This window comes from Lampetra fluviatilis, chromosome 48 (genome assembly GCF_964198595.1).
Source record: "Lampetra fluviatilis chromosome 48, kcLamFluv1.1, whole genome shotgun sequence".
Taxonomy (NCBI): Eukaryota; Metazoa; Chordata; class Hyperoartia; order Petromyzontiformes; family Petromyzontidae; genus Lampetra; species Lampetra fluviatilis.
This window is the reverse complement of record NC_136322.1, coordinates 4079611-4102206: the sequence shown is the minus strand read 5'-3', so window position 1 is coordinate 4102206 and position 22596 is coordinate 4079611. Positions and strand designations below refer to the sequence as shown.

At 56.3% G+C, this 22596-nt stretch overlaps 1 protein-coding gene across 1 annotated transcript; it reads left to right on the top strand.

Annotated features, from left to right (window-relative positions):
• The first annotated feature begins 20367 nt into the window (after positions 1 to 20367).
• On the top strand, positions 20368 to 21030 carry LOC144948116 (histone H1-like). Its single transcript, XM_078877544.1, has one exon. It carries the CDS (start codon positions 20368 to 20370, stop codon positions 21028 to 21030), a length of 663 nt encoding a protein of 220 aa, XP_078733670.1.
• The last annotated feature ends 1566 nt before the right edge of the window (positions 21031 to 22596 follow it).

The following is a 22596-nucleotide window of genomic DNA, read 5'->3' as shown; positions in this document are numbered from 1 at the left end:
GCTTGCGCGATATTCACTTTGCTGCTGAGAGGAAAGGTACGGGGAGGAGGTGGGGGGGGCTAGGAGAGGACATCTGTGGAACGGCTAGAGATCTGCGAAGAAGAGCTTCATAGCTCATCGGATTCCTGCGGTCTGAAAAAATATTCCGAGGGGGCGTTGGGAGGGGGGTGTAGGTATGAGTGGGGCATCTGCACTTGGATCACCCTGCGTGTTGTTGCTGCCTCCTCCGTTGAAAATGTTCCCAGCGTGAACTTAACCCTTTGCAGTTGCGACGACGCCGCGTGCCGTGCGTGAACGTCGTCGTCGGAACAACAAAACGCAGTAAAAACTAAAGTAACTTTATCGGTACCGAGGCTCCCACAGGGCCACGCGGGGCAGGGAGTGTGGCACAGTTTTGGCGCCGGCTAGCGCAGAGTGGCGGCGGTCGTGTCGCTACGCTTCTCTGCGGTGAGCAACGACGTCTTTATAACAACAACAACAGCAGTGCTGCTGCTGCTGCCACTGCTGCGCCTCTCTAAATAAAATTAACGAGGGCGAGCCGCGCGCTCGATTCGCGGGATTCTGCGGTGAACGGTGACACCCACCCCGTGAACGGTGACACCCACCCCGTGAACGGTGACACCCACCACGTGAACGGTGACACCCACCGACCCTGGAACTCTGCAGACGTCTCGGACGTGGGAAAGGGTTGAGAGATTCTCTGCGTCCCGGTTGCTCGCGTGATGTCGCACGGTGGTGGCGCGCGTTGACTCTTACACGTTTAAGAAAGTTGAGCGTTAGTTTGTGATTCTGTTTACAATTATATATGTACATACTTAAACTAACAAAAATTTTCTTGGGATTTTACCAAATAAGGTCCAACTGGATACGTAGTAGCTCTTTTATCAGACGTGACCACCTGGCCATCACGAATGAAAGCTCAACGAAGTGGCTTATCATTGTGTGGACATTTATAGCGGCCAAATACTTTGACTGCGTGATCTCGATTCTAAATGTCGAGGGAAAACCGGAGGACCTGGAGAAAAATCCACACGACCACGGGGAGAGAGAGAGACGCGCAAACTCAAAATATACAGCAGGCGTCAGGGTCGGAATCGAACCAACGATCTCCTGTATACCAGGAGAGGTAGTTAACATCTCAACATGCGTTCAGAGTATTTGGCTGCAGTGAATGTCACGTGATGAGCCACTTCGGTGCGCTGCTGTCATTTGTGATAGCCAGGTCTCTACTACACAGCTCAGTGGGGGCCTTACCTGGAAAAGTAAAGTGAAGTAAAACTAAAATCTACTATATTCTTGGTTCTTTCGGTAAAGTCACGTAGAAGGGAAATAATAAAATAATAAAAATAAAACATAATAAATTATATTCTAATATTATTTTATGTTATTTGATTATATTATTATTTTATATTACTTTATTATAGTAATCTATTCTATTATTTTATTATTATAATATTAAATATATTATATTATATTTTTTTATTACGTTTTATTTTCATTATTTTATTATTTACCTTCTACGTGACTTTACCGAAAGAACCAAGAAGATGAATCCCTGCAGTCACGAAAGCTTTAAATCGAAATTTTACATAGACTTTGATTGCTTCAACCAGAAAAACTTTAATAATAACCCTAACCCTAAAAATGCTTAAATTGATCAAATTGAGATTCTTACTTCCATTTATACGCTTTTTAGATGTCGATTGAAGTTCGTTGTCGGCTGTTCTCTGTATGGATAATTGCCTTTGAACTTTCACATGGGGCATATTCTGCCCTGGAGAGGGGTATGGTCTGGACCAGTCTAGTTTAAACCCCCGGGGGTATAGTTTAGCCTAGGACACTTTATCCCCCCGGGTATACTCTGGCCTGAGCCAAACTATACCCGGGTTTAATCGGGGCAGGGTTTTTTTTTTAAATCCTTTATATTAAGTTCACTTGCTTGCTTGCTTGCGCGCTTACGACCGTGCAAATCTTTCAGTCGTTTTTTAACCCACTTCCCGTGATCCAATCGAGCTGACATTTTGCACACAGACTCGTTGTGCGTGACAATTTATTTTCGTGGAAATTTTTTTCCAAAATTTTACACTTTTTTGGAAAAAAAATTATATTTAATTACCAATTGCTTAATGGTGGCAGGCAATCATCTGACCCATAGGTGGCAGCCATGTCAAGCCAGAGGACGAGAGGACTCTAGCCGCCACGCATATAAAGGATTTATAGTGAAAAACTTTGTTTTTACGGGTTAATTTTTTTTAGCCTGTTACACCGGTATCTCCAGGAGGTCGGAGCGACTTGCTCTGTGGTGACACTTTTCCGTGACAGAGGTTTGGTTTTTGTTGTTGTTGTTGTTGGGTTAGAGATCTCGTGAACATCAACATTGTGTCGTTAACCCACCACCACCCACCACCATCGCCTGACACGGCCATTCAGTCAGGGTTTGTCACGTAAACGAAACGTGCCAATTGGTTACCAACTTCAGCACACACAGCGCTTGTGTGTCGGGGAGAGTGAACCCACAACAGCATTTACAATTGGAGTACCGGTGACGTTTCGCCGGTGATTACAAACAACGGCGACCGGTTTCATCGGGCGATGTGCCAGGATTGTGATCCAACGCCATCTGTGGTGCCACAGCGACGGGGCCGCTCTGCCGAGCCAGGGAGCCGCCCGGCTTCCACCACCGCACTGCCCCCCATCACCCCCCCCACATAAGCACGCACCCGCACCCACGTAGGGCCTCGTGGTCGGGTCACCTACCCTGAGTTTTCACCCGAGGGCCCCCTCGGGGGGTTACCCCACGGTTTCTCAGGGCCAGGGAATTGGGACAGGACCCTTCCCAGGCCAAGTAACACTGCGGCGCCGTGGGCGGATTTGAGATCGCACGACCACGGCGAGCTCAGAGAGCCCCGCAGTTAGAAACGCATACAAACACAAACACGGGTCAGCAGGGCAGATAGCTGGGATCAGGACCCGGGGCGACTGATTGGTCGAAAGGTCAAAGGCCGGCGGGATCGCAAAAGAGCGGGAAATCCTAGGCTCAGGATTGGTCGAGAGACCAAGGCGGTCGGGACGGGGGCGCCTAGCCTTTGATGTGAATAGTTTAAAAGAAAACGCAGGGGCAGTAGGGAACTCTCTTCTTCTGGAGTTTTGACACGGAGTCAGCGACGAGGGAGTCATCGGGCGAGCCGCTAGATTGTCTGCAGGACGATCTGAGCGCCGCAAGGTCACCAAGAACTACAGACGGTATCGTATTACGCGCCTTACAACACCTCAGAGTGGAGAGTAGGATCAGTAGGAGAGGGTTAGTTCGGGGTAAGGACGAGTAGGAAAGCGGTTTAACAGAGAGCGCGGCATAGAATAGGGCTGCACGCCACCAGAGAGTGGGTTAGAAGCGCCTTGCTGGCCCGCACACACACACGGGTGGCTCGGTGGGTTAACAAGGGCTAATAAAATCTCGAGCGTAGTAACAAAACCGTGTTGTTGGGTGTTTTTGAACGTGGTATTAGCGTGCACTGCATTCGCGGGTGTGTGGTCGTTGTATGCGTAAAGGCCGTGGTCTCTGTACGATTGTGCGGGTACGGAGGTGTGTGTGTTAACGCCCGGGGAGAGCACTTTTGTGTGTTGGCGTGCCTACGCAGCCGTGTGAGAGGAGAATCGTCCTTGTACGATACTTGTGTTGACGTGCACGCGCGAGTGCGGGAGGGGACGAGTCGTCGTGTCGGCGTGCGCCCCGCTCGCGTGTGCGAAACCGCGGTGCGCAGTGAAGCTGTTAGCTTTGTGTGAGCTTGCGTGTGCTCGTTACTTGCGTAAAGTGCGGCGCGGTGGTGGGCCCCTGACCCCCAACCTCGCGGCTCGAGCGCGTAATCGGCTGCGCATTGTTGTACGGTTTGTCTCGCACGCATGGCGGCGGCGGCTTGAGTCGTTGTGTCGGCGTGTGCCCCGCTTGCGTGTGCTCGTTACTTGCGTAAAGTGCGGCGCTGTGGTGGGCCCCTGACCCCCAACCCCGCGGCTCGAGCGCGTAATCGGCTGCGCATTGTTGTACGGTTTGTCTCGCGCGCACGGCGGCGGCAACTTGAGTCGTTGTGTCGGCGTGTGCCCCGCTTACGTGTGCTCGTTACTTGCGTAAGCTCTCGGCGTGCGTAATCGGCGTACCCCAGGTGCGCGATCGTAACGTGAGCGGCCAGCGCGGCGCAGAGCGGCGCAAGAGTGGGTATCGCGTGTGGAGCTGTGTGTGGGTGTGCGCGTACGTAATTAACCATGCCTGCTACGCGGACCCGCGGTGGAGGGGAATCCTCGGGCGACGGCTCCCACACCATGGGTGAGGAACCTAGCAGCGGTTCGCTTAGCAGCGGGGGGGCGATTGATGATGTTAGCCCGGCCGCTAGCATTATCGAGGGAGGGATCTCGGGGGCTAGCAACCCCCACAGATTGGTGTCAGAAGCGGTACGGACCCCCGCGTTACCTCACGCTAAAATAAGACTAATATTTACCGGCCGGGGGGCCCCTTCGTGGAAGGCATTCGCCCGCAATCTCTTAGGGGCCAAGGAAATTAATGGATGGACGGATGCGCAGGCAGTACGTCAACTTAATATGAATCTTGATGGGCGGGCAGCCGATTTTGTAGAAGCGTTACCCGCGAGCGCACAGACACAGCTAGAGGAGCTGATGCGCCGACTCGATCAGCGTTTTGGCACGCGTGACGAGTAGGAAGCAAAATCGGCCTTAGAGGCGCGCCGTCGTCAACCTGGCGAGGATCTACATGATTACGCCGAGGATGTGCGCGAGTTAACAAAGATCGCACGCCCGGGGTACGCAACTGATGTTATTGTAATGCAGGCGTAAAGGGCTTGGCGGATGTGACGTCATGTGGGGGAGGAGTCAGGGTCACGTGAGAGGGAGATGGTATAGCGGTGAGACAGGAAGAGATCGGGGCAGTCGGGCGAGGGAAGAGTGGAGACCGCGTTGGGTGGTCGCCGTGCCCTCAGCCTGGTGGCTGAGGGGCTCGGTGACAGCGCCAGCCAGCGGGATGGAAGAGAGTTGGTTGGAGACTGGACGAGGGTGAGGCCACGGAGGGCGAAAGCTGGGAGCAGCGACAGCAGCCGGAGAGGCTGCGTGTGGGAGACAGCAGCGAGGCTGCTAGGGGCTACAGCAGCCGGGGGCTGCAGAGCAAGAGGGCTACGGGAGCGACAGCAGCGCTGCGCGCAGCGAGCTGGGGCTGTGCATCTATCGTTGTTGGGATTGTTACAATAAGACGGGGGATGCATTTTGTGACCCCCAGCAAAGGGAAGCTGGGGTGCACGAATGGAGAAAACTGGCCACGTGTTCGCACGTTGGGCCGCCATTTTGCGCGCACGCGGGGTATGGCGACGATGCGCTTTGCGGAAAGGGCCGCCATTTTGAGTGCGCGCGAGATATTGCGCGAACGCGCTGGGCGAAGGGGGCCGCCATTTTGAACGCGCGGGAAAAACCTCGGTGGGCCAAATATTCCATCCGTTATGCCTGCCATTGTTGATTGGGTGATGCACGTGTTGTGGTCACATCAGCCTATAGCTAATGGCTGACCTAACAGCCCGGAGGCGAAACCTCCGTGGTATGTCTTAAACTAATGGGCCGTGTGCTCATATGGCTCGGGGAGTCATGGTTCAGTTGTGCGGTGGCAGACTGAACCTGGTGTGCCGGGGGCTCACGGGATTTGGGTTAGGGCGTTATTGTCTCTATAAGAGAACATTACCCCGTGGGGGGGGTCGTTGATATCTGGCCTTGCCAAGGGATTGATCTTCCCTTGGCTATAAAGCGTCAGACTATAAGAGGCTGGTGTGTGTCCATCGCTGATGGGATAGTAAGGGAGGAGCATGGCCGAGTGCTGCTCATCCCCGAAATGGCACTAGCCGAGAGTATGGTAAATGGATGTTGCTGTGGGTTGACGACCACGGTGAGGGTTACGGCGAGTTAAACGTTACCGCTGGGGAGCGTGGCTCTCTCCACGCGAGGGTGTGCGATTAGGGGTTTTGTTGGTTTGTTGAGAGTGACTGTGGGTACATGCTGTGTACGTCTGAGGTCTGTGCTGGTCCTCAAGGGAGGACTGCTGGTGGGTAAGAGCAGAATTTTTTTTTGTGTTGTTGTGTAAATAATATTGTTGTTAAAATGTAAATACTGGGGCATCGATCGCGGTTAGTTTGGGTAATTATTGGGGTTTTTTTTTTTTAAGCGGGCCGGATTTACATCATCTCCACTACCCTGAGGCCGGGTGGCTGTCGTGTACGACATGCGGATGTGCGTTGTTGTGCTGTGCCTCAGGGGATTGGATTCTCCTTCTCGTCACAGATTCTTCAGCTCCCGTCGCACTGGGTGTTACCTGGTGTGCTAGCTGGATGAGGACTTGAAGGAGCAATTGAGCGCCGTTCGTCATTCTGCTCTACCACTTGCTCTTTGATGTTGGACTTGAGCCGAGCGGATGGAACAACAACATGGACACGCTTTGAGACACCACATTTCTGGGTTGTGCGCGTGTGCCATTTTTGCGTGTTGGTGGCCGTTGTGTTGTGCTTTGTGCTATTATTATTCTTGTTGTTCTATTCCGGTTCCTGATCCTTCCCCTTTTGTTACTTGTTGTTGTTGTTATAAGGTCTATTGTGTCTGGGGGACTCCTGGTTGTGATGCCTTCGCCCGCATTATTTGGTTCTGTTTCAGCCGAGGACGGCTGGAATTTTCTCTACGGGGGAGGGTGGTGTAATGCGGGCGTAAAGGGCTTGGCGGATGTGACGTCATGTGGGGGAGGAGTCAGGGTCACGTGAGAGGGAGATGGTATAGCGGTGAGACAGGAAGAGATCGGGGCAGTCGGGCGAGGGAAGAGTGGAGACCGCGTTGGGTGGTCGCCGTGCCCTCAGCCTGGTGGCTGAGGGGCTCGGTGACAGCGCCAGCCAGCGGGATGGAAGAGAGTTGGTTGGAGACTGGACGAGGGTGAGGCCACGGAGGGCGAAAATTGGGAGCAGCGACAGCAGCCGGAGAGGCTGCGTGTGGGAGACAGCAGCGAGGCTGCTAGGGGCTACAGCAGCCGGGGGCTGCAGAGCAAGAGGGCTACGGGAGCGACAGCAGCCAGAGGGGCTGCGTGTGGGGGAACAGCAGCAAGGCTGCTAAGGAGCTACGGGAGCGACGGAGACCAACAGCGGGGCTGTTGGCGGTGACGGGAGCGACAGCGAAGTCGGCACCGTGTGGAAGGAGCCAGATAAAGGACAGCCGTGTGGGAAACAGAAACGAACCCGAATAAAGGACACCAGACCAGATACTGTGGTCGAGTCCATTTATTACATTGGAGTCAGAAGTGCAACGGCATGGCTAAACAACTGAGAAGAAAAAGAATATTCCGTCTCCGGCATCGGCTTCATCTTCCTCCGACGATGGATGCAGCTGGAGTCGTGTGGAAAAGAGCCCTGCTGAAGTGAGCACGGGAACTGGAGTTGAAGATGTCGCCGGGGTGGCGGGCCCGTCAGCATCAACGGATTCCCCATGTCAACAGATGGCGGACCAACTTGGAACTCTTAAGAACATGCTTGCACAGTGGTGTGAGCTCGGCACGCCAAGGGTGGCGTCGGAAGGGGAGGGTGGTGGTCCGCAGGAGTCCGTGTTGTCTTCGCTGTCGCCGCCATCGGCCACGTGGCACGAAGACGCCATCTTGGGCGCGGCTGGCGAAGAAAGGCGGGAAGCCGCCATCTTGTCTTCACCGCGGCGGGGAGACGCCGCCATTTTTAACATCGCGGCGGTGATGCAGCTTCGTGCTGCCATCGGGAGGTGCCTCGGGGAGAGCAGCCTGCTGTGAGCTGCTGCGCGAGGACAAGCTGCGAGGAGAGGACGACGATGCTGCAGCTGCTGGGGCGGGAGCTTCCCGTCCTGGCTCGGGTGCGTGACAACGGAGCAGTCAAGTCGCCGAACGAGTTCTGCGAGACGACTCAAGTTGCCGCCCTGCCGTCCTCTTCTTGCTGCAGCCCCGGGCGAGTTGTAACAATACGCACCCGGCCTTTACACACACCTCACCCATCTTTCGAGGGCCGGGGGGGGGCGATTTTGTTTTTTTCTCTCATGACTTGATTGTGCGGAGCGCGGTTCGGACTGTGTGTATGTGTGTGTAATAACGATGAACGCGCTATCTGCTTGTTGCTCGGTGTCAATTAAAGTGTGTGCGTGTGTTGGGAATGGACGGAGAGTCTGCTGTACTTGCTGAGTGTCAAGTTGTGTGTGTGCGCTGCGGCGGGGAGTTGTTATCTTGATGGTGAAGTTAATTATTAACTCGGGAGCGTCGGGTATCTTGCGCTGTATTATCTCGTGGGTTACCTTGTGCGATGGGCTTAATTGAAAAATATATATATTTTTTGGTGTATTGTGCTGCGAGGTGCTATGTGCGATGTGGTTGTTGCAAGAGAGAGAATATTTGTGTTGTTGCTGCAATGTTACGACTGGATTAATGGTGTGTTGGTTGCCTGCAGATCGGCTTGCTATTGTGTTTAAATGTGCGCGTGTGATCGCGATATGCTGACTGTATGTGCTGTTTACACCGTTCTGTACGGTTATGGGGTGCGATGCATTGATTGACTATTGGGGTTGGGATGTTATTAATTGTGCGTACCTGTTTGGAAATTGGTAACAAATTCGAGGGGGACCCTATTATTTGGTCGTATGGATGTGTAATAAAATACTTGACCACGATATCTGGCTCAGTGTCCTTTATTCGGTCCGTACTGCGTCCCCACACGGCTGTCTCTCTTATTCTCTCTGTGCTGGTTCCGATGTCACTCCAGTCCACATCAGCAGCCCCGCTGCTGTTCTTGTCGCTCTTGCAGCCCCACAGCAGCTCCGCTGCTGTACTCTCACACAGCTCCCTTGGCTGTTCCTGCTGCAGCTCTCACGGCCTCGTGCTGTCTCGCCTTCTCGTCGCTCCTGCGACTCCTGGCAGCCACCCCGCTGCTCCTCACACACAACCTTACTGCCTATCTCTATCTGCAGCTTTACACCTCCCAGTAGCTCCCTACTGTTCCCAGGGTTGGCTCCCGCTTCTGACGGTGCCCCCTCGGCTCGTACGCCCGCGTGGCCCCACACCTTTCCATTCACACCCCGACTGCCTTCTCCTTCCGGTTTCCCCGCTTAAGGACCCCCTACCTTTCACCCACGTCACCTGGCTCCGCCTCCTCGTGACATCACATCCGGAAGGTCGCTTTCGCCCGCATTACAGATGTTATGTATACGCGATTTTGTGTATATTATGGGAAATTGCGCTTTGTGGGAGAGAGAGCGCGCTTTGAGGGTGCGTGATGACGCCGTTGTGGGTGTCTCTAAGGTTTATGCTAATGGGACCGTAAATTGGCGCCAAGTGGCGTCGCGTATTCGGTTGATCGCATGCAGCCACGAGTTGCTTTGCGAGTTGGGTTGTGTAACCAATGTGGTTGGTAAAATATTGGTTAAAAATTCCCCGATATGACTGCTGCGCGCAGCGAGCTGGGGCTGTGCATCTATCGTTGTTGGGATTGTTACAATAAGACGGGGGATGCATTTTGTGACCCCCAGCAAAGGGAAGCTGGGGTGCACGAATGGAGAAAACTGGCCACGTGTTCGCACGTTGGGCCGCCATTTTGCGCGCACGCGGGGTATGGCGACGATGCGCTTTGCGGAAAGGGCCGCCATTTTGAGTGCGCGCGAGATATTGCGCGAACGCGCTGGGCGAAGGGGGCCGCCATTTTGAACGCGCGGGAAAAACCTCGGTGGGCCAAATATTCCATCCGTTATGCCTGCCATTGTTGATTGGGTGATGCACGTGTTGTGGTCACATCAGCCTATAGCTAATGGCTGACCTAACAGCCCGGAGGCGAAACCTCCGTGGTATGTCTTAAACTAATGGGCCGTGTGCTCATATGGCTCGGGGAGTCATGGTTCAGTTGTGCGGTGGCAGACTGAACCTGGTGTGCCGGGGGCTCACGGGATTTGGGTTAGGGCGTTATTGTCTCTATAAGAGAACATTACCCCGTGGGGGGGGTCGTTGATATCTGGCCTTGCCAAGGGATTGATCTTCCCTTGGCTATAAAGCGTCAGACTATAAGAGGCTGGTGTGTGTCCATCGCTGATGGGATAGTAAGGGAGGAGCATGGCCGAGTGCTGCTCATCCCCGAAATGGCACTAGCCGAGAGTATGGTAAATGGATGTTGCTGTGGGTTGACGACCACGGTGAGGGTTACGGCGAGTTAAACGTTACCGCTGGGGAGCGTGGCTCTCTCCACGCGAGGGTGTGCGATTAGGGGTTTTGTTGGTTTGTTGAGAGTGACTGTGGGTACATGCTGTGTACGTCTGAGGTCTGTGCTGGTCCTCAAGGGAGGACTGCTGGTGGGTAAGAGCAGAATTTTTTTTTTGTGTTGTTGTGTAAATAATATTGTTGTTAAAATGTAAATACTGGGGCATCGATCGCGGTTAGTTTGGGTAATTATTGGGGTTTTTTTTTTTTAAGCGGGCCGGATTTACATCATCTCCACTACCCTGAGGCCGGGTGGCTGTCGTGTACGACATGCGGATGTGCGTTGTTGTGCTGTGCCTCAGGGGATTGGATTCTCCTTCTCGTCACAGATTCTTCAGCTCCCGTCGCACTGGGTGTTACCTGGTGTGCTAGCTGGATGAGGACTTGAAGGAGCAATTGAGCGCCGTTCGTCATTCTGCTCTACCACTTGCTCTTTGATGTTGGACTTGAGCCGAGCGGATGGAACAACAACATGGACACGCTTTGAGACACCACATTTCTGGGTTGTGCGCGTGTGCCATTTTTGCGTGTTGGTGGCCGTTGTGTTGTGCTTTGTGCTATTATTATTCTTGTTGTTCTATTCCGGTTCCTGATCCTTCCCCTTTTGTTACTTGTTGTTGTTGTTATAAGGTCTATTGTGTCTGGGGGACTCCTGGTTGTGATGCCTTCGCCCGCATTATTTGGTTCTGTTTCAGCCGAGGACGGCTGGAATTTTCTCTACGGGGGAGGGTGGTGTAATGCGGGCGTAAAGGGCTTGGCGGATGTGACGTCATGTGGGGGAGGAGTCAGGGTCACGTGAGAGGGAGATGGTATAGCGGTGAGACAGGAAGAGATCGGGGCAGTCGGGCGAGGGAAGAGTGGAGACCGCGTTGGGTGGTCGCCGTGCCCTCAGCCTGGTGGCTGAGGGGCTCGGTGACAGCACCAGCCAGCGGGATGGAAGAGAGTTGGTTGGAGACTGGACGAGGGTGAGGCCACGGAGGGCGAAAATTGGGAGCAGCGACAGCAGCCGGAGAGGCTGCGTGTGGGAGACAGCAGCGAGGCTGCTAGGGGCTACAGCAGCCGGGGGCTGCAGAGCAAGAGGGCTACGGGAGCGACAGCAGCCAGAGGGGCTGCGTGTGGGGGAACAGCAGCAAGGCTGCTAAGGAGCTACGGGAGCGACGGAGACCAACAGCGGGGCTGTTGGCGGTGACGGGAGCGACAGCGAAGTCGGCACCGTGTGGAAGGAGCCAGATAAAGGACAGCCGTGTGGGAAACAGAAACGAACCCGAATAAAGGACACCAGACCAGATACTGTGGTCGAGTCCATTTATTACATTATTGAGGAATTGGCCGCCGAGAAAATCCAGCGGTACCTGTCTCGCACGGCGTGGTGGCAGCCAGACATGAGCTGCCCACGTCTTCCCTTTAACGCCCTTGTCGAGCGCGCACGTAAGTGTGAAAGAATTCACAGCAAACGCGCGCAGCTCCGGGGGCTGGGACGAGAGCGCGCCATTGCGAGCCTGCTCTCGGAAGACGAGGAGGAGGAACAGGAGCTCGCGAGGACGGTAAGGGGCCGGGAAAGAGAGCCTCCAGTGTCCCGCGAGACAACCCCGGGATGGGTTGCCGGTATACAAACGGGTATAAAGGATGTCTCCGGCCAGGTAACCCAGATAGACCACAAGGTAAACCAAGTAGGTGAGAGGGTAACCCAGGTATGCGAGGAAACGAATAAAAATATGACCCAACTGCAATCCTCCGTTGAGACCATCCGATCCGAAATGGGGGACATACGCGCCACGGTGGGAGGGTTATCTGGGAGGGTAGCCCGACTAGAGGCGGAGGGTGGACAGCGGCGTAATGGGGGGGGAGGGAGTTGGCAGGGGGCCCACTACTGAGCCGCCCCCCCTCCCCGGGCATGTTATATGTGCGATCGCCGAGGGCATCTAGTGAGAGACTGTCCTGAAATTACCCGAGCTAGGCAGGGGCAGGGGGTTAAACTCCTAGTGAGCGGACCAACTAGGGGTGCAATCGACGCGGTCCCGATACAAATAGACGATAATGAGAATAATGGCGAGCGAGTGATCCATAAACAGGTTACAACGACAACACCCAAGGGCGCGGGGACCTCGGGCGATTGGCTGCGGGAGCTGGTGGCAGGGATAACGGGAGCCACGTCGCTGGTGGAAGGCCAGGTGAACGGGCAGCGCACCCGGATCCTACTGGACACGGGCGCCTTGGCCTCTCTCATGAGCGCCGCGCACTGCAGCATACTCGGGGTGGACGTGGGCTGTCTGCAGGCCCCGGATCGCGCGCTGCACACGGCAAGCGGAGCCGGGATGGGGTTGCTGGGGAAGGTCTCCCTCGAGGTCCGTCTAGGAAACCAGGTGTGCACACATGAATTCTACGTGTCGAGTGTGTTGTGCCACGAGTGCATTGCAGGAACGGACCTCCTGGAAAAAGTTGGGACTTAACGTACAGCCCCGGCAACGATGCGCTACGGTGGAGGGCAGCGGGGAGCGGATTCCGTTCCTAGGACAGGAGCCGAATCGCCCACGCTTCACACCCGTGGCCGCTACGCTGGTGTCGGCCGTCACCATCGGACCTCTCGCCGAGATGCTGGTGCCAGTGGCAACCCTCTCCACCGACCCAACCCACCGACCATCGGGCGAGGTAATGCTGACTCCTCACCCGGAGTTGGCATCGCGATAGGGTCAGCCACACTGGTAAACGCAGATGGGGGCCGGCTGTTTATACGTGTGTTTAACCCACACAGTACCCCGGCAATGATACGACGACGCACCCCGGTAGCCACCGTACACCCCCTGCACGCTCGCCACTCGAACGACTCGGTGTTCGCACTCTGGGCGGAGGACCCTGGCCGCCCCGAGGACAGCCAGGATCTGGCCTGGCGGGTCGGCCTGACCCCCCGAGCCGAGATTGTTCCACTGCAGGATGCGTTACATGTGCCTTGGGCAGCCTTACCTAAGGGGGAGGCCGATCAGCTGCGCGGGTTATTGCGGGAGTACGCCGACGTGTTCAGTGAGCACGATTCGGACGTGGGCCGGACCGACCTGGTCAAGCACCAAATTGACACAGGTGCAGCCCGACCCATCAAACTCCCCGCATACCGAGTGGGCGCGCCTGAACGGACCCAGATCAAAGAGGCAGTCACGGATATGCTACGCGATAACATAATTCAGCCCTCGGCGAGCCCCTGGTCAGCCCCAGTGGTACTAGTAACGAAAAAGGATGGGTCAACCGGGTTCTGCGTCGATTACCGTAAACTAAATGCAGCCACGCTCGGCGATGCCTTCCCCATACCCCGCATCGACGACACCTTCGACAGTCTCGCAGGAGCGCGGTATTTTTCCACCCTCGATCTGGCGTCCGGTTACTGGCAGGTGGAGATGACGGAGGAGGATCGGCCAAAAACAGCATTCACCACCCCGATGGGCCTGTTTGAGTTTCGAGTGTTGCCGTTCGGACTCACTAACGCGCCCGCGACGTTCCAGCGGTTGATGGAGTTGGTGATGCGGGGCTTGCAGTGGGAACAGTGCCTGATTTACCTGGACGACGTAATAGTGTTCAGTAGGTCGCTGTCCGAACACTAGTCCAGGCTGCAGGAAGTATTCCAGCGACTGCGAGCAGCCCATCTCAAGCTCAAGCCGCGTAAGTGTTACATTGCGCAGCGCGAGGTGGGGTACCTCGGACACCGAGTCAGCGAGGCAGGGGTGAGGACCGATCCCGAGAAGGTGCGTGCCGTAGTGGATTGGCCGCGGCCGAGGAACCTGACGGAGATCAGGTCATTCTTGGGACTCGCCACTTATTACCGTCGATTTGTAAAGGGATTCAGTGAGATTGCACGCCCCCTCACCCAACTCACCTCCCCCAAGAACCCCTATCAGTGGTCGGAGGCCTGCCAGACGGCTTTCACCACACTCAAAGACCACCTCACCCACACCCCCACCTTGGCTTTCCCAGATTTCACCACCGATTTTATTTTGGACACTGACGCCTGCAGCAGTGGGCTGGGCGCGGTGCTGTCACAAGTGCAGGGTGGGACAGAGCGGGTCATCGCGTACGCCAGTCGGACCCTGAGCGGGGCCGAGCTGAACTATTGCGTAACCCGTCAGGAACTGTATGCCGTGATTTTCGCGTGTAAACAGTTCCGACCGTACTTGTACGGCAGGAGATGTCGTGTGCGCACCGATCATTATGCACTGCAGTTCCTCCTTACATTCAAGGAACCGCGGGGGCAGATGGCTCGATGGCTGGCGCAGCTGCAGGAGTACAACCTGCAGATCGAGTACCGAGCGGGGCGGACACACGCGAACGCGGACGCCTTGTCAAGACGGCCCGCGGTGCGCGCTGAGACGAGGGAGGGAGACGCCTGCCCGTGCTTCACGGGGGGACGCTGCCGCCAGGCAGCAGAACCCAAGGAGCGCGCGGAAACTAAACTACCCCCCCCGAGAGAGAGTGCGGTGTGCGCCGCAGGAACCCCTGCAGAAGGATCCCGGGGACAGACGGATCATCCCACCCCAACCGGGCGGATCCAAGAGGATGTCGGCTGCGCCTTCCCGGGCTTGGACGACGAGCAGCTGCGACAAACCCAGCAGCGGGATCCGGATCTGGCGGCGGTGGAGGCGGCACTGCGAGAGAAGAAGGATGCACTACCAGGGCCCTGGAGTGGTTTGTATGCCCGGTTGTGTGTAGAAAACGGGGTGGTGAGGGAACTGGCCGACGCTGGGCAGCCGGGGTGCATCTGCGTTCCCGCCCATGTGCGACCCCAACTACTACGACTGGTACACGACCACCCGCTCGGGGGCCATGATGGGGAACGGCGCACCCGGGAGACTCTGCGTCGCCAGTATCTCTGGCCTAAATTGGCGCAAGATGTGGCCGCCTGGGTGCAGGGCTGCCGGGCCTGTCAGCAGTGTGGGCAAAAGCCGGCGAGGTACCAGGTACCCCTGAGGCCGTTCCGAGTCAGTCGGACGAATCAGTTGGTCGGAATCGACCTGCAGGGGCCCTTTCCACGATCCCACCGGGGCAACCGATATATTCTCGTAGCGGTGGAGTACTTCACCCGCTACCCCGTGGCGGTGGCTATCCCGGATAAAACAGCCCTCGTAGTGGCCCAGGCCTTCGTGGAAAACTACGTACTTAAGTGCGGGATCCCCGAACGAGTCATTACCGACCAGGGTAGTGAATTCGAGGCCGAACTATTCCAGGCGCTGTGCCGAGAGTTCGGGATCCAGAAGGACCGAACCACGGCGTATCACCCCCAGGCGAACGGGATGGTAGAGAGGATGAACCAGACTCTGGCCGGGAAGCTTAAACGCATGGCGGCCGCGAATCAACAGGACTGGGACGAACACCTCCCCTATGCCTTGTTCGCCTACACCACCGCCGTTCACACATCCACAGGACAGACCCCGTTCCTAATGATGTTTGGTCGCGAGTCTCGCCTGCCCGCAGATCTGCTGTTTGGTGTCCCTCCGCTGCAATGGGAGGAAGGGAGCCACCCTGTGGAGCACTTGCTGGAGACCCTGCGAGGGGCCAGGGGCCGAGCCTACCCGCACGGAGAGGCCGCGCACCAGCGGCAAGAGCAGAGCGCCCGACCCCGTATGGAGCCCCCCTTCTACACTGCGTGCTCCAAGGTGTGGCTGTACACACCCCGCGTCGGTGCCGGACAGGTGGGGAAGCTGAACACCTACTGGCGAGGACCCTGGATTGTGAGACGGCAGATCTCACCATGGACGGTGCTGATTCAGGGAGGAGAGAGGGGCCGGGAGATGGTGGTCAACATCCGACGACTGAAGCCGTGGCGAGCAGCCCCCGAGGGGGGGAGCCCCGCCGTCCAAGTACCCCGAAACCCCGGGGTCCCCCCACCCCCCGTGCCCGGGGGCCTCGCGCAGTATATGGGCCCCACGGAGCCCCGGGCTCCGAGGGGCCTCGGGCGGGGCCGGGGGCGACGAGGACGGCGACCCTTAAACCCCACCGCCTCTGAGTTTGTTCCCCAGCCCGCAGGTGCCAGGGGCCGAGGGGAGCCGTTGGAATGGAGGAGGAGACCACCGCCGGAGCCCCAGGAGACGGAGCCGCCACCCCCGAGGCCAGCCACAAGGGCCGGGCGAATCCCGCGGACCCCGCGGCGATACCTCGTGGGGGCAACCCAGGCGAGGTGCTCCAGTCAACCCGGGACGGGGACTGGCACCCCGGGGGGCTATGTGGTGCCACAGCGACGGGGCCGCTCTGCCGAGCCAGGGAGCCGCCCGGCTTCCCCCACCGCACCGCCCCCCATCACCCCCCCCACATAAGCACACACCCGCACGCATTCCCCCCCCCCCTGACCGACCGGTTTTTATCCGAGAAACCCTTAACGGGATTAATTCTCACGGTTTCCGGCGATCAGGGAATTGGACGACCTCCCCCGTGCTACGTTGCGCCGCGGCGCTGCGACCAGCCTTAATATGGTGTGGTCGCGGCATGGGGCATTAGGCCACCGCGGTTGAGGCGCATTTCCCCTCACACACACCCCCACGGGTCGACGAGACAGACGGAGGAGGGAGGGGACAGCATGAATAGCGGGACCGCAGGGGCTCTTGCGCATAGTCATGGAGGGTTGGGATCATTACGCTTGAGCGCGCAGGCCCCATTGTTAGGAAGGGTAAGGGAGTAATTAGGATGTACGCCGCCAACGCCGCTCACTGATTAGCATATCAAAAGCGCCCGGAACCGCCGTGCGCGGGCTCGAGGTGCACGAGCCGATTGTTCAGCGCAGCATCCCTTTGAGGTAGGGAGGATAAATAGGGGGGCGCAAAGGGGAAATCGCTCTCTTACTCCGAGAAGCCAGCATCCAAGACGGCCCCCAGCTCTGCCCTCCGGACGTCCGTGCGACGTGTCGAGGCAAGCAGTGAGGAAAACCCACGGAACGTCGAGTGCCTCAAACCGTGAGTAAGGAGGTAAAAGTATTTCGTGAACGATAAATAGGGAATAGGTCTAGGGGAAGTAGGATAGGCCAGCCTCGTCGACTCACACTGATTTTAACATCTAGTTCCAGGTAGCGGATAATAAATCATTAATAGCGAAGCGTGGTCTCGTGTGATCTCGTGGAGAGGTGTGAACGCGTGAAGCGCTGCAGCTCGCCTCGGGGGAGCGCTGCGCAGAGCGGTGCGCGTGCGGGTGCGCGTGTGTTCACTACGTATATGATACAGGGGTGCGATCACAACGTGAGTGCTCCGTGTTGAGTGAGTGCTGCGCAGAGCGGCGCGAGAGTGGGTGTCGCGTGTAGAGCTGCGTGTGCGCGCGTGCGTCCGCTCCGTGTGTGATACAGGTGCGCGATCATAACGCGAGTATTCAGTGGCGAGTGAGCGCGTGGGGAAGCGTGTGTACGCAGTGGTTCTGTAGTGCTGCGGCTCGCCTCGGGGGAGCGCTGCGCAGAGCGGTGCACGTGGGGGTGCGCGTGTGTTCACTACGTATATGATACAGGGGTGCGATCACAACGTGAGTGCTCCGTGTTGAGTGGAGTTGGAGTGCACGGAGCGGCGTGTGTGTGGGAGTGCGCATACGTTCGTTATGTGTCGGATACGGATGCGCATTGGTAACGTGCCGCACAGGACTACACTGCGAGCACGGCGTTTGATTGATGATGATGTGCGCACGTATGCTCGCAGCGTGGGAGCGCGGCGTCAGGCTGTAACAGTAGGGGCGTCGCGTTCGAATGCCGGCGAAACCGTAGCGGGTAATAGGGAGGTGGGGTAACGTAAACGAAATAGGGGATGCAGGCGGGAGGGACCCCGGGGGCCAACGGCCCCCACACTCCCACGCTGCAAGCAAACGTGCGCACGGCATCATCAATCAAACGCCATACTCCCCCTCTTTACACCGCTACGCGCAGCTCTCGCACGCTGCGAGCGTGCGCCCGTCTACAGCCCTGTGCGGCACTCGCCTCCACGTCGAATAACCACGTTACCAATGCGCACCCGTATCCGACACGTTGCGACCGTACGCGCACTCACGCACACAGCTCCCCGCGGCACTTACTCACCACGGAGCACTCACGTTGTGATCGCGCACCTGTATCATACACGTAGTGAACACACGCCCACCCACACGCGCAGCTCCGCGCCGCGCTCACTCACGTGGCGAACCACTGTGTACGCAGCACCACACACGTGCACACCTCTCCACGAGATCACACGAGGCCACGATTCGCTACTAACGATTTATTGTCCGCTACCTGGAACTAGGTGTTAAATCAGTGAGTCGACGAGGCTGGCCTACGCTGATACCTTTATGCCTATTCCCGATTTATCTGCTATGATTATAATTCACCTCCTTACTCACTGTTAGGTGCTCACGGCGGTCCGTTGATCCCCTGCTCGCAGCGTACCTCGGTGCGTCTCACGGACGTCCGGGTCGCTGGGCTGGAGCTCGTGGTGTCGCCTGCTGCTGGAGTCAAGAGAGCCCGATTTCCCCTTGCACCCACTATTTATCCTCCCTACCTCAAAGGGATGTGGCTCTGAACAATGGGCTCGCGCCCTTCTGGCACGCGCACCGCGGTTCCGGGCGCCTGTGATATGCTAATCAATGTGCGGCGTTGCGCGGCGTAAATTCTAATTAATCCCTTTCCCTCCCTAACAATGGTGCCTGCGCGCTCAAGCGTAATTATCCTGACCATCCGTGACTATGCGCAAGAGCCCCTGCGGTCCCGCTACTCATGCTGTCCCGTCCCTCCCCTGCTTGCCCCGTCGACACGTGGGTGGTGTGTGTGGGGGATGCGCTTCAACCGCGGTGGCCGAATGCCCCTCGCCGCGGCCATACCATCTTAAGGCAGGTCGCAGCGCCGCGGTGCAACGTAGCGTCGGGGGAGGCCGTCCAATTCCCTGATCGCCGGAAACCGTGAGAGTTAATCCCGATAAGGGTTTCTCGGATAAAAACCGGTCGATCAGGTGACCTTCCCTTCCAGCTCTATGGAGAGGGGGGGGAAATGCGTGCGGGTGTGTTCATGTGAGGTGAGGGGGACGAGGGGTTGGCTCCGTTGCTTGGTGGTGGCGAGGTCGGGGATTGGGCGCCTGCCGAACGGCTTCGTGGCGGCATCACAGTAACTTATTGCAGTAAAAACAACCCATCGCATGAACCATCCTGCGGTCACTATGGGAACCTCATTTGCCAGTAAAAATATGATAATTGGTTCTTTACCCTTCTATCTGGCAACAAAACTGACACCTTCATCCCGCGGTCCTAGAATATCAACTCTGTCGGTGCATTAAACGTAAGATTATATATTTTCTTTAAACATTCGACTGCAGAGTCACTTGAATTGAATTTGAGTGGTGATGATTGTGCACCGTGCCTCGATCTTGTTCAAGGCGCGCGACCCTTCTGCAGTGCGTGAGCTACTCACCTCTTGCCACGTAAAATGTTAAACTTTCTATTTAATGTCGGTTAATTTTGAGTAATTTTCTTCAGTTCGTTGTCCATCTGAAAATCCATATATTTATTCATTTCAAAGTTCGATTAAAACGTCCAGTTAAAAGTTCGGTGACAAGGGACTGTTGACATGGCGCGCAGTCCTCACCATAGCGCGAGAGGTGGAATCGCGAGCGCGCGAGGCAAAACTTAAATAGAAAATATTTCGTTGGAATTAAATATGAGTAGTCTGTTGAAGCATCTTGTCTTGCAAAAAATTCGAGTGCGTTTTAAATAGTGTTCATCAGTAACACTTTTGAAAACCGACAATCGTCATATCATGCCCTGACCGAACAATGTCTCCCAAATCTTGGTTGTTCACTTGTTTTGAATTATAATTTATATCGTGAGCATTGTCGTATATTGCATAAGTAACGTACATTAAAGAAGTGATCTTCGTGATAATGTATCAACTAGATGCATGTAAGTATGAACGTTACGGGAGTAATCGAGCCCAAAGGCAGGCGTGATAAACACAGTGAGTATGGTGGCAACTCCCTCACTAGAGTTCTGGATGATCTCAGCGACGTCCGCATTCAGTACGCCGCTTCTATAATAACCTCGGGCCTGGAGAACACTCGTTTCGAATTCGTGAGAGCGCTGATTTCGATTTCAAAGAGGCGAGGCGATAAAAGCGACGTCTAGAGATGGCGGAAACTGCTCCTGCTCAACCACCAGCTGCGGCTACTTCAGCGCCTAAAAGCCCCAAGAAGAAGCGCGCCGCTCCAAAGGCCAAGAAGGTCGGCCCCAGCGTGTCCGAGCTCATCCTCAAGGCTCTGGCCAGCAGCAAGGAGAGGAACGGCGTGTCTCTTCCTGCGCTCAAAAAGTCGCTTGCTGCCGGAGGATACGACGTGGAGAAGAACAATGCCCGCGTGAAGTTGGCCATCAAGAAGCTCGTGGCCAAAGACGCCGTGGCGCAAGTGAAGGGCAGCGGCGCGTCTGGCTCTTTCAAACTCAACGAGGAAAAGGCTGCCGCAAAGGCGAAGCCCAAGTCGTCAACGGCAAAGCCCGCAGCTAAAAAGCCCGCGGCAGCCAAGAAGGTGAAGAAGCCCGCGGCAGCCAAGAAGACCGCGCCCAAGAAGTCTCCCAAGAAAGCAAAGAAGCCCGCGGCTGCCAAGGCGGCCAAGAGCCCCAAAAAGGGGAAGTTGGCTGTTAAGCCCAAGAAGGCGGCGAAGAGCCCAGCCAAGCCCAAGGCTGCGAAGCCCAAGGTCGCTAAGCCCAAGACCGTCAAGGCCAAGGCCGCCAAACCCAAGGTGGCCAAGCCCAAGAAGGCCGCGGCCAAGCCCAAGAAGACTGCGCCAAAGAAGTGAATTCGATCGGACGACGCTCGATTCACTCCACCTCAACGGCTCTTTTCAGAGCCACCCACTTAGTTAAAAAAGTGAACCAGATGCTGCTGCGCTTCCATTAGTTCATCGGTAACACATGACAGTGTATTACGTTGCTGTTGAATGCGTGCCATATTCTGTAAGTCAAACCCATTTACGGCGTGGCGATGGTTGCTCGCCTTGCCTCGGCCCTGATCAAGGAGCTCGACGCTTGGTGCAGTTCAATCGTGAGGATTTGTGTAGATTGGATAAGTTACGTACATTCGCCAAATTAACTGTATAACGTTTTACCCACTCGATGTGTTTTAAGCATTGATGTGATGGGAGTAATCGAGCCCGAAAGCAGGGATCACAAACACAGTCGAGGCGGGTGGCATCTCCCTCACTCGAACTGAGTGCAGAGTAATCTCAGCGACGTCAGCATTCTCGCTGGCGATTCTAATCTAAATCCAGATTCAAAATCGATGCATTCTTGACGAACCTCCAATTTTGATTATGTGTTGCACCTCTTCATTCCGTCATCATGTTACTGGTGCCAAATATGGAATTTAGTCTAAAAATGTATTGATTCCAGACAGCTTTACTCAATTTGCCTTCATTCGCTCGTTCTCGCCTTTTCACTTTGTTTTTGTTTTGTAAACATTGCGGTGCACCATCTAAACTTCTCTATTAAAATTAATTTATATACGTAAATATCGCATTGTTTGCAATGTCTTTCTTACTTTGGGAGAACTAGTTGGTGTGTGGGGGTCGCTAGCCCCCGAGATCCCTCCCTCGATAATACTAACGGCCGGACTAACATCATCAATCGCCCCCCCGCTGCTAAGCGAACCGCCGCTAGGCTCCTCACCCAGGGTGTGGGAGCCGTCACCCGAGGATTCCCCTCCACCGCGGGTCCGCGTAGCAGGCATGGTTAACCACGTACGCGCACACCCACACACAGCTCTGCACGGCACTCACCCAACACTGACCACTCACGTTAGGATCGCGCACCTGTGTTACACACGTCGTGAACGTGCGCGCACACCCATACAGCTCCACACGCGATGCCCACTCTTGCGCCGCTCTGCGCCGCGCTGGCCGCTCACGTTACGATCGCGCACCTGGGGTACGCCGATTACGCACGCCGAGAGCTTACGCAAGTAACGAGCTCACGCAAGCGGGGCACACGCCGACACAACGACTCAAGCCGCCGCCGCCGTGCGCGCGAGACAAACCGTACAACAATGCGCAGCCGATTACGCGCTCGAGCCGCGGGGTCGGGGGTCAGGGGTCCACCACCGCGCCGCACTTTACGCGAGTAACGAGCACACGCAAGCGGGGCACACGCCGACACGACGACTCGTCCCCTCCCCCACTCGCGCGTGCACGTCAACACAAATATCGTACAAGGACGATTCTCCTCTCACACGGCTGCGTAGTCACGCCAACACACAAAAGTGCTCTCCCCGGGCGTTAACGCACACACCTCCGTACCCGCACAATCGTACAGAGACCACGGCCTTTATGCATACAACGACCACACACTCGCGAATGCAGTGCACGCTA

Coding starts and splice junctions, on each gene's coding strand:
- LOC144948116 (XM_078877544.1), top strand. CDS start 20,368: ATGGCGGAAACTGCTCCTGCTCAACCACCAGCTGCGGCTACTTCAGCG.